The sequence below is a fragment of the Lygodium microphyllum genome, chromosome 4 (assembly GCF_053477565.2).
Source record: "Lygodium microphyllum isolate KBCC chromosome 4, Lygodium_microphyllum_v1.1.10, whole genome shotgun sequence".
NCBI lineage: Eukaryota > Viridiplantae > Streptophyta > Polypodiopsida > Schizaeales > Lygodiaceae > Lygodium > Lygodium microphyllum.
Window position 1 is genome coordinate 105,989,981 of NC_141138.1, and position 12,811 is coordinate 106,002,791.

The window sequence follows — 12,811 nt, forward strand, 5'->3', positions numbered from 1 at the left end:
TTCGAGGCGCAAGAATGGCATGTCCACTAAAGAACGTTTTCTAATCAATTACACAATTCATTTCACAATAGACAATTTTGATCAAGTCTTGCATAGATCCTCCCTTTAACAACAATGCACGTGGAATTTGCAATATATTATTAGTATGTGTCAAATCTTTTCCATCTCCAATGTCTTGCAACCATGCAACAAACTAATCTTGATGTGATGCGACCCGCATATTCTGTGTAAGTTTCAAAACATTGAAATATTGCCACAAATTGGAACAACATATAGCAGCACCAACAATATCCTCACGAGTACCCTTTGGTACAACAAGTAATATTTGCCTAAAATCTCCACCTAGTAGAATAACTTTACCACCAAATGGCATATCGCACTGCATTATATCCTGTAAAGTTTTGTCTAGTGCCTCAAAGGTATTACGATGTAACATAGGAGCTTCATCCCACAAAATAAGACTTGCCTCTTTTAACAGTGCTGCAAGGTGACTTTGAACAGGTATACTACATGTAGAATTATTATCTGCCTGCAATGGAATTTTGAACTTTGAATGGGCAATACGACCATGTGGCAAAAGCAATGCAGCAATAACAGAGGATGTTGTAGCTATTGCAATGTGACCTTGATTGCGAAGCTTTGCAAGCAAACATTTGTATAGGAATGTTTTTCCAGAACGGCCTGGGCCATCTAAGAAAAATGGTTTACCCAAACCACTATCAATAGCATTCATTATTGCCATAAAACAATTTCTTTGTCCATCATTCAACAAAGCTTGCATTGTTAAGAAGGTATTCTCGTGTTCTACCTTATCATATAGTTGTTCATCAAGGATCAAAGGATTTGTGTACTCTTGCATTGTCACCTCAGGCAATCCATGATACTCTGTCAAATTGCATCCATGTTGATCTAAAAGTTTTTGAATATGCATCAATGCATGATTATTGGCCTCATCTTGCATATCAACATTTCGCCTATTTTGCAAGGAGAGTCGATGTTTTATATCCTTTGTCAATGGACCTAAGAACTCTTCCCATAGAGCCCCAGGTCGAGCAGGCAAACAAAATACCAAGATGGATGCAAACAAAATTTTAGTTGAGCACCGGTTTGCATCAATGCAGCTTTACGCAAACACATTTGCCATTCATCATCTGTTTCCAACATTCCTTTTGCAATGCAAGCCTCCTTAAAAGTTGAATATACCACATTATCAACCATATGCAATGCCTCAAAGGATGTGCACCCCTTGCATACAGTGAGTAGTACGCGCAAATAGTATTTTTCTCCACACATAGGTGAAACAAAGTATATTCGACCACATGTGTTTCCTTGCTTTCTCTTTGTCCACATTTTTTTGCGTGCATTCCAAACCCAAAACATTGGAAAGTCTTGACGGAGAACTATGTTAGCATCAGGGTGCAAACGATTGCATGTAAACCATTCTGTGAGAGTTGTTTTTTGAGCATTTTCATTTTGCACCACATCACAAATGTTATCAGAGTCACGAAAGGAAACAGTATTCTCTCCAGGTAAATGTATTTGCAATCGTTGAATATCAAGTTTCTCATCATGAAGTTTGAATTCAAATATTCACCAACATGCTTCAGAAGCTGAAATATATCGTGCATCTAAGTACCTCTCAATCTCATCAATATTTTGTGCATCAATATTTTCTATGTCAATATCATTGGATCCGAAACCACGCGTACTTGTAAACCGAATGGTTGCTCGATCATGGCCCTTATATACATATTTATACAAATATTTGACTGCTGCAATTGTCGAGCAAACCTCAACATTTATGTGAGCACTATACTTGGAACTCAAATAAGGATTGTAAGGCACTATCCATCGGTTATCCAAGAGGTTACCATTAGCATTATGAGTCCTTCCATCCTCTCGATGTCTGTATAAAGGATAACCAGTTTTATCAACTGTAGTTGTATGTATAAACTTTTTTGGATAATCCTTTATACACTTTCCGTCCACCATGCAATCACTTTTTGGATTGAACTCACCACACGGACCATGTATGTTACATTTAGTAATAATTCGATACAAATCCAAAAACCTTTCCTTATCAGGTAGCTCAGAGCACCAGTCTATCATAATGACGTGCTTCTAGTGGCTTAAAGCGTGGTTCTAATATCAAGAGCGTATGTGAATGAGGCAAGCCTCTCTTTTGGAATTCTATGACGGACACATATCCAGTAACTTTACCAAACAACTCCTTTTTCACTATCGACTGCATCATGTCCTTATGTTTCAAATGAAAAACTTTAGCAGTTAAATCTGGCTGATGATGTGCAGTTTGACCAGGCAACAAAGCATCTGTAATTTCAGACCACTTAGGATTGTATGTCATGGTGATAAACAAATCAGGTTTGCCTTTGCTACACACAATTGCCATAGCATCTTGATATAATTAGTACATGAATCTTGGTCCACCTATAAAGCTAGATGGCAATACTATTCTCCTGCCCACACCAATCCCAGCGATATTAGTATCAACTGCATCTGAACCATTGACCATATCAGCCAATCCCCTATACATTTCAACTTGCAATGTTGCTTGATTATGACGACACCAAGCCAATCTACATTGTTCAATGCTACAATAAGCATCGACAATGTATTGTTGTAGCAAGCAACCACCATGCAAAAGACATGCATTAGTATCATCTCGAATCTGAAGTCGAAAAGCGTAATACTGCATTTGAGTGACACAATCTTTATTTGCAAGATTATTGGCATTAATATGAGCATCCATAAATGCATATGGAACTTTAGTATGCCATCCATCCTCTCCATTTGGAAAAAGAAGAACATATAACAGTGGCATATATGCCTTGTGTAAGTTAGAAATATAAATCAAATGGCCTTGTCGTGTGCGAACTTGAATGCTATGATGATCAAGTGTATCATCATCACCTTGTCCAGGCATGATCGCAGCAACCTCACTTGTAGTGGGAACTGAATATCGTCTAGAGGTGGATCGATTTTGAAAAATGGACATTCTTATTTCTACTGATGCATTGCGTTGCAAGCTTGCACCAACTGCTATAAAGGCATGTGCGTAAGCATTGTGATCATGCATCATTTGTTGAAGCTCTTGTAGTAAGTTTCAAGTAAAACCCCCATGCGATTCAATAACTCATGATCAGTGTCATAAATATAAAGTTGTGCAAACTTTGGTATTTGTTGTCCATCCTCACTTGGCAATAGGGAACCCATCCAGTGATATATTGATCCATGAACTCGAAAAGTATAACCATTTCCATTTTGAGGCAAAAGCTCATCAATTTTTGCACCCATTGAAACAAAAGCCAAAATTACATACAAATTTGGTTTTTGAAAGAGCAAAATTATTATCGATGGATGAATATCCAAATTTGGTGGCATGTCATGGAGAATTGAACAAAATCTGAAAGGTGAGAAGGATCGAAGCTTGCACGCGAGCTATGGCGGGAGAGCAAGAGCAAGAAAGAGAGAGACAAGAAATGGAAACTCCAACAATCACAATGTGTGACCGGGCCTTCCTCTATTTACTACTCACTAAAATGAATGTAAAGAATAAAGTGACGTGACGGGCGCTTGCCACCTGCAGTGTGCAGTGGCGGGTACTGTCAGTGTAGTAATACACGGGCCGGCACGGCGGAGGTGCCTTTACCCCAACAACTGGGGCAGATTCGCCCACTTAAAGGCGAATCTGCCCCAGTGAGAGAGAAAAGAAAAGAAAAGAAAAAAGACAGTACAACTGTACATAAGTACAAGGGATGAGGAAAGGCAACATCTCATCCAACGCCCATCAATCTCCTGAGGAAGGCAAAGTGCTCAGTAGCGAGGCTTTTCGTGAGCAGATCTGCAGGATTCTCGTCAGTGAGATCTTGACAAGGTCAACAGACTTGTCCTCTACGACACCACATATGAAGTGATACCTCACCTCAATGTGTTTCGTCTTCGCATGGAAGATCGGTTTCTTAGCCAACTGAATGGCACTCATAGAATCCGAATGCAGTGTAGGTATAGCATCAATCCCAAGGTCAGCAACTAGACGGCCTAGCCATATGGCCTCCTTGCAAGCCTCAGTGGGGCTGCAACATACTCGGCCTCAGTGGTAGACAAAGCTGTACACTTCAGAACCCTGGACATCCAAGAGACAGCACCTCCAGCATAGGTGAATACATAGCCAGAAGTGGACTTCCTACTATCTGCATGTCCTGCATAATCGGAGTCAGTATACCCCACGACCCCTGTATCCTGGCTGCCATAGCAAATACACATATCTGTTGTGCCCTTCAGGTACCTCATGATACCCTTCATGGCATCCCAATGTTTCCTGCCAGGTGTAGCCATATAGCGTGCCACAACACCAACTGCAAAGGCAATATCTGGACGAGTGGCTATCATGGCATACATCAAACTACCCAGGCTGAAGCATGAGGGATCTGGGCCATCTCGGCCCTCTGCTCATCTGTCTGCAAACAATCGGCCTGTGATACCTTCACATAAGAAGGCAATGGACAGCCAATAGGCTTTACGTCCTGCATGCGGAAGCGCTCAAGGACTTTATGAATATACTCCCTCTGTGACAAGTAGAGGAGTCCCTGATGCCTGTTGCATCTAATGCGCATACCAGGTATGTGAGAGGCCTGTCCCAAATCCTTCATCTCAAAGCTCTTCTTTAGCTGAGATTCAAGAGCATCTAGCTCATCATGAGCTTTCCCTGCTATCAGCATATCATCCACATAGAGTACCAAAATAAGCAATGAACCATCATGGGCTTTCTTCATGTAAAGACATGGATCCATAGCACTCCTACTGTAGCCCTGTGACTGCATAAAGGCATCAAACTTATGATACCATTCCCTAGGTGCCTGCTTCAAGCCATAAAGACTTTTCTTCAACTTGCACACTAGGTGCTCCCTGCCAGGTTCTGCAAAGCCCTTAGGCTGCTCCATATAGATCTCATCATGCAAGTCCCCATGTAAGAAAGCCGTATTGACATCCATCTAATATAGATCTAAGTCAAGCTGGGCAACCAAAGCCAAGACCAAGCGCATGGTGGTCATCTTAACCACAGGAGAAAAGACCTCATCAAAGTCTACACCATGCTCCTGCTTAAAACCCTTTGCTACCAATCTAGCCTTGTATGCCGGCTTGGGGTGTCCAGGGGTACTTTTCAACTTGTACACCCACTTGCATGGCAAAGCTTTCTTGCCCTTAGGCAAGGCAACCAAATCCCAAGTCTCATTCTTATGCAAGGAGTCGATCTCAGATTGCATAGCCCTCTCCCAAGAGTGACTGTCACCCCTGCGCATAGCCTCATCATAAGTGAAAGGTTCTCCTGCATTTGTAACCAAAACATAATGCATAGAGGGCTGAAATCTATTAGGTGGACGTCTGTCTCTAGCAGATCGTCTCACTGCAGGCTCTACTGCCTGCCCAGTTGCCTGTCCAACACCCTAACTATGAGCATCTGCTGCAGCTGTAGGCTGTCCAACTGGCTGTGCAGGAGCTCTAGGCTCCTCCTGAAAGATCACTCTGCGGATCTCAACCACCTTCTTAGACTACCTGTGCATCTTGTCTTCATGGAAGACTACATCATGGGCTGCGTACTATTTTCCGCGCCTGCAGATCCCATAGGCGATAGCCCATCTCTCCTAAATCACCATAACCAAGAAAGATGCATTTAATGCTCTTTGGATCCAACTTACTCCTCTTGTCCTTGGGCACATGGCAGAATGCCTCACATCCAAAGACACGGAGATGCGCATAAGAGGGTGGCTTACCAGCCCAAACTTCCTCTGCAACCTGGAAATCCAATCCACTAGAAGGCGATCGGTTTATGATATGCATTGCCGTACTAACTGCCTCAGCCCAAAAGCTCTGTGGTAGGCCTGCATAGCTAAGCATAGAGTGGACACGCTCCTGAATAGTCCTGTTCATGCGCTCAACCAAACCATTCTGGGCGGGGCTGATCCAGATACAGTACGGTAAGAGTGAAACCACTCACGGTAAGGCGTCACATGGAAGGACGCACCTGAATCCAATAACCAATACTGTGTATACATACAAGGTGTCTCAGTCAAGTATGAGGCATCAAAAGAACTAGCTGCAAGTATGAACTCATCATTACCATCAAAATCCTCGGTCTGCGTGACATTAATTTCTTCAATCTTGATGCTGGACTTCGTAGGTACTATGCTGCGATCAGAGGACTTCTCCTGCACTTTCTCTTTCCCCTTATCCTTGCACTTCTCATTGCGCAACTCATGACACTTTGGTCTGATATGGCCCTTTTTTCCACAATGATGACAAGTGACATTAGCGTTGTGCCCACGCGACTTACTACGCGACTTTCCACGAGATTTAGACCGACTCTTCTGCGAGTCACGGCCATGGCCATGACCACGATCATTCCTGTCATTCCTGCCTCTAACTGTCAAAGCATGTGAAACACGAGAGGCATCCAAGTTTTTGCGATTAACGTCTTCCTGCAGAAGAGCACTCTCAACATCATTCAGTTTCAGAGTAGCACTAGAGGCACACAGAGCAGTGCGGAATACATCCCATGACTCATTCAAAGTCCCAAGCAAGAAAAGAGGAGTTACTTCCTCTCCAAAGGTGATATCTTGCAAAGTCAGGTTCTTCAGTATAGCATGGAATTGGCTCAAGTGAGCAGACATAGTCGCATTATCCTTCATGCGCAGATCCATAAGCTGCTTCAACCAGAACATTTGACTCGCCGGACTTTTCTTATCATAAAGATTCTTGATCTTATTCCATAGATCTCATGCACTCTGTGCTTCCTCAAATACATTATAATGTACCTGTTCAGTGAGAGACAATACAATCGTGGACTTGCATAGCTCATCAAGTTCAAGCCAGTCGTCATTGTCCATAGTTTTAGGCTACTCCCCGCTCAACCGAAGTGGCTTAATTTGATATTTCTGCACCAAGACCTGCCAAATTTGACTCTTCCAATAAGAGTAGTTGGTACCATCCAACTTTGTGATGTTAAATATGGCATTATCAGTCAAAGAGGACGCCATAATGCAGGTTGGAAATGCACAGACAATGTAAAACTGCTGGCTGTTTTACTGCAGAAAATGCCCAAAATCCACTGAAATGAGCTCCAAATGGTGAGAGAAAAGTGTGCCAAAAGATGCTACCCACTTAGTACTAGGTGCGGTATACCAAATCAGGAAATTTTAGCATTAAAAATACTGCTCAGTCCACCAATAAATACTTGCTGTAATAAATTTCAGAATTGCAATAATGAGAGCAAACTGTCCCAAAACTGGATCTAATGTCAACTAAACAATGCTAGGTCCAAAGCCGGCATAAAGAGGACAAAGCAAAGCCAAATGACAGTGAAAATACATGAGCATAACACCGAGAGATGTCAAATAGCATCTGCCAGTAAGAGGCACACCCCCAGACAATCCAGGCAAAATGTACCTGCAACTACCAAAACCTAACACAAATAGGTGTCTGCTCAAAGGAAAGCGGATCCAAAACTGAGACTCAGCTCATAAGCATCCTATGAACCAAGACATATACTCAATGCAACATCCAATTGTCGGAGTATAATCCCAAAGTCTCAATACATCTATAACTGCTCAATGACATAGACTGCTCCAATAGCATGTAATCCCTGCTCAAGGTCAAGTAAGCATACAAGATGCTCCCACTGGCACAAAAGGCATACAAACGAGTTAAGGGCTCAAGCAACCCAAGACAAAGTACCAGTGACAAGTGACCAAGTCAATGCGTCATACGCATCCCAAGAGCATGACATACATGAAGCAACTGATGGAAGCAACCAACGAGCAATACATAATCCCAAAATAAGATCTCTGTCAACTCAATGACATCCGATAGCAACCAAGTAAATGATCAAACTGAGTCGGAAATGCTCAAATACATCCAAGGCAAAGCTCCCAATGTTGGTAAAGCATAGACGAACCAAGTGGCATATATCACGAACCAAAGCATGTAATGTATGAAGCCTAACTATCAAGCATAGACATGAGGCATAAGCGGTCCAAGAGCATGCCAAGTCGGTCCAAATGCCAGTGAATACCAACCAAGACGGAGCTTATGCATAGCTCAAATACATTCCATAGATTCAAACATGAGCTCAAAGTCGTCCCCAAATGTCAGATAGATGATGGCAAATCCCAAAGCATACATCCGATACCAATAGGTAAGTGACAAAGCATCCAAAGTACCTTCAGCCCACTGTTATTACAGCCAAGTTTGACTGTCAAAACTAAGAAATTTCAGCCAATATTTCAGGCCAAAATCATGGCATAATCATGTGCATACATTCCCAAGGCACTAGGTATCATGTAGGCCGCATACGAGCATCAAACAAGGTAACCGGAGTAGAGTATAAGCATCAAATGCCAATGTTAAGTGTGGCTGCCCTGTTTCCAGCACTGTATAACAGTAAATGACAGTCCCAAATCAGCCAATATTTTAGGCCAAAATCATGGCATAATCATGTGGATACATTCCCAAGACATTCGGGCATCGAGTAGAACGCATACGGGCATCAAATAGCACAACCGGAATGCTAATGCCAATGTTGCTGCCAATGTTTTCAGCGTGTTATGACAGTTTATGATAGTCCCAAATCTGAAGAAATCAGCCCCGAATGATCAAGACCAATGCCCAAATCTTGAATGACATCAAACATGAAGTCTAATAGCCCTCTCATTCAAGGTAGAGAGCAAGAAGCAATGGCCAAGTGTGGAGCTGAAGTAGACGAGTGCTAACAGCCTAAAAAAAAATGGCGCAATCTGTCCTGTTGGTGCTGAACTTGCTGCTGCTCCACATGGGCTGAAAGGGGGTAATGGGGGGACTCAAGAAGGGCCTATCAAAGGCCTATGACAAGCCTCTTTGAGCCTTGATAGGTGTAAGGCACAATATGAGGGAAATAAGCTTCAAGGGTTTGAAGCCATGGCTGCCCTTGCTGTTTGCAACCTGTAGACTGAAATAAAACCCTGAAAGAATGATCAAATACCTCAGTACCAATGCCTTGAAGGTGCCTCAATAGGCCGGGAAGGTGCTCGGGAAGCTGGGGAGTGACAAGAGCTCGGGGAGATCGGATATGGCTGCCGGGATGGAGATCCAATGCGTGAAGGGAATCGATGTGAAGGTAGAGAAGCACCAAATTGAGCTCGAGCAAGAGGAAGCCAAGCTCTGATACCAGTTGAAAGGTGAGAAGGATCGAAGCTTGCACTCGAGCTATGGTGGGAGAGCAAGAGCAAGAAAGAGAGAGACAAGAAATGGGAACTCCAACAGTCACAATGTGTGATCGGGCCTTCCTTTATTTACTAGTCACTAAAATGAATGTAAGAATAAAGTGACGTGATGGGCGCCCGCCACCTGCAGTGTGCAATGGCAGGTATTGTCAGTGGAATAATACACTGGGCAGCACGGCGGAGGCGCCTTTACCCCAACAGAATCCACCATTTTGAGGTAGAAATATAGGAGCTTGAATACTGTACTGGTCATGTACCATCTCAGTACTTGCATCTGCATTATGGATAGCTTCATTCTCTTCTTGAATAATGCAAGGCAATTGAACATCTAAGGACAATAATGGTGCACCGGGCATTTGAGCACTTATATCAATTGTATTTGTTGTAGTGCGATGCAATTGTTGTATTTGGGTTCTTGCTCTTGCCCTATGTCTACATTCAGCTCTAGTAGCATCAAGCATTTACCTACAATTTCTTAATCCACCATCTGGATTATTTGTGTTTCCATTTCTTTGTCGACTTGTGCTACGTACCCCCACTCCAAAGGGTAGCAATTCATGGTTATCCAACATCTCAACATCTATATTGTGGATAGTTGCATTGTCGCCTTGATGAATAGGAGGTGGTTGAACTTCCAACGGCAACAATGGTGCAACTGGCATTTGGGCACTTGTAGCTTGGATGCCATTGTATGTATCTCTATCTATGGTAGCATGATGCAGTTGTTGTAATTCTGTTCTAACTATTGCCATGTGCATACGTTCAGCTCTCGTAACATTAAGCATTTGCCTACGCACACTCAAGCCACCATTAGGATTGTATTGTCGAGTTGTGGTAGACATCTGAACCTGAAAGGATACCAAATCATGAGCAGTAGAGCAAGATGCAGTGCAAAATTGATTGGTTTGATATAGTTGATTTGGGATTTGAACATCCATATAGTTTCCATTTGCATGATGTTGTTCATACATATCTCTTGCATGGTCACGAACATGTTATTCAGTCCTAACTCTTGCAACGTGCCTATGTTTATGTTTAGTAATTTTGAGCATTTTCCTACGTGCACGTAATACACAATCTCCAGGCACAGAATGTGTTGGAAGTACCATTGTCGAGAAAAACTTGAGATAAAAAGAAAAAGGTACTTTGATATTAGTATTTACAAATGCGAAGTTTTTTGAAACGTTATTATAGTCTATACTATGATAAAGATTATAATTTCACATAGGGAATAATGTAATCTCACATAGCCAAGAATATAAATTGAAATAGCATATTACATCATTTTCGTGAGGGATACATAAGTCCAAATCACATGAAATTTCTCAAACCCAACAATAAAATGACATATCTATTGGAGGTTTTGTCCAAAAAGTCTTGAAGGAATTAGGTATATTAAGAGAACTATGCATTGGACGATGAACTCGTATGACGATTCACACCAAATTTCTGGCAGAAGGAGATTGAAGCTCTTTGAAGTTTGATTAAACTCTTCATTTGCTTCTTAACTATATCCAATAGATGCATGAGCTTTAGGGATACAACACAATTGTTGTGTCATTTGACATGTTTGAGGGCACATCAAACTGACTTCGTCCTTGCCATGCCTTAGATTTTACGGACATTCATCCGTGCGTTGAGAACACACGAAATGATGTCTGGTACAGGAACATTGCTTCTTGCATCAGATGTTTCAGCACACTCCATATGGTCATCGTTATACAACGTATTTTGTGAGTGAGAGAGAGAGAGAGAGAGAGAGAGAGAGAGAGAGAGAGAGAGAGAGAGAGAGAGAGAGAGAGAGAGAGAGAGAGAGAGAGAGAGAGAGAGAGAGAGAGAGAGAGAGAGAGAGAGAGAGAGAGAACATTTTTTAAAAGTAATTGCATACTTTTATGACCTAGGCGTACTAAAATTTCTTCCTATCTCTTAGGGAAGACTTTAGCAAATATATACCTCAAGATAAATTTGTTCTAAACACTATTTCAATATAAAATTTGAAGATTATAACATCACATAAGCAACAATATAATCTTACATGTGCAAGAATATAAATTGAAAGAGCATATTATGTCATTATCACGGGGGATACAAAAGTCCAAATCACATGAAAATTCTCAAATCCAACAATAGAATGACATATCTATCGGAGGATCCGACAAAAAGTTATTGAAATCCTTAGATATGCTAAGAGAACTATGCATTGGATGATGAACTCATGCGACGATTCAATAGGTTCAACATTGTAGAGAACCTATTGAGGCAAACTTTTAGAGATGTGACATGCACATCGAGGCAAATGCTCTTAGGTGCAAGCACGCTTGCATTCTTTTGAGCCAGTAATTCACACACTCCATCCTCTATACGATTATTGCTCTTAGCAAGGTCTCGCAAGTTTTCTGCATGGTCTTCCAAAGCACACCCTGTCCAGTGCTTGCGAAACAACTCATAGATTTCTCCTATATAGCCCTTTATTTCATCTATCTCATCTTGCAAAATTATCCCATCAGCCAAGCCTCCTTCATATTTTTCTACTAGGATTTTTTCGATCCTTTGAAGGCGATCACCAAAGTTTTGATAGAAGGAGTTCGAAGCTCTTTGACGTTTGTTTAAACTCTTGATTTGCTTCTCAATTGCATCCGACTGATGCAGGAGCTTTAGGGATACAACGGAAGTGTTGTGTCCTTTGACATGTTTGAGGGCACGCCGTACTGACTTCCTCCTAGCCATGTCTTTGGCTTTATGCACATTCATTCGTGCATTGGGAGTACACAAAACAATGTCTGGTACATGGACATTGTTTCTTGCACCAGATGTTTCAGCATGCTCCATACTGCCATGGTTACACAAAGTATTAAGAGATCACAGAGGGAGAGAGAGAGAGAGAGAGAGAGAGAGAGAGAGAGAGAGAGAGAGAGAGAGAGAGAGAGAGAGAGAGAGAGAGAGAGAGAGAGAGAGAGAGAGAGAGAGAGAGAGAGAGAGAGAGAGTATATTTTTAAAAAGTAATTAAATACTTTCATGACCTAGGTGCACCAAAGTATTACAATATTTATGCATACATGAGAGAGACACAATGAGACCATGTCGAGAAAATATCTGACACATCTTTTTCTCCACATCAAAGCATGACTATCCATACACACATGAGGGACATCATAAAAGCATTAAACTATTAAAGTATTCAAGCATTAATTAAAACTTAAATGAACAAACTATTAAGTTTTTTAAGTTTTAATATACAATCTAATTACTTTATTCATCAACATTAACACATCTTTAACTCTATATTAAACCATGAATATCCACATGTATTTGAGAAAGACAAAGTGTATATCGATAAAGAAAAGCATTTTACATATAATAAATTACAATATTTAAATTTCAACTTTGCAACTTTTAGAGAACACATAATACACATTAATTAATAACACACATACACATATCAATACATAACATTAACACAAACATAACAATATTATCACACATCCTCTCCATAACACACTTAACACACATTCATTTTTAAATGCATAATACACATT

The 12,811-nt window shown here is 41.3% G+C and overlaps 1 protein-coding gene across 1 annotated transcript; it reads right to left on the reverse strand.

Moving 5' to 3' along the window:
• Positions 1 to 193: 193 nt before the first annotated feature.
• LOC148037437 (uncharacterized) lies at positions 194 to 733 on the reverse strand. The gene has a single exon (XM_087677108.1). It carries the CDS (start codon positions 731 to 733, stop codon positions 194 to 196), a length of 540 nt encoding a protein of 179 aa, XP_087533234.1.
• Positions 734 to 12,811: the final 12,078 nt, after the last annotated feature.

What these genes read in the sequence shown, in the direction of transcription:
- LOC148037437 (XM_087677108.1), bottom strand. Translation starts at nt 733, where the DNA reads ATGAATGCTATTGATAGTGGTTTGGGTAAACCATTTTTCTTAGATGGC.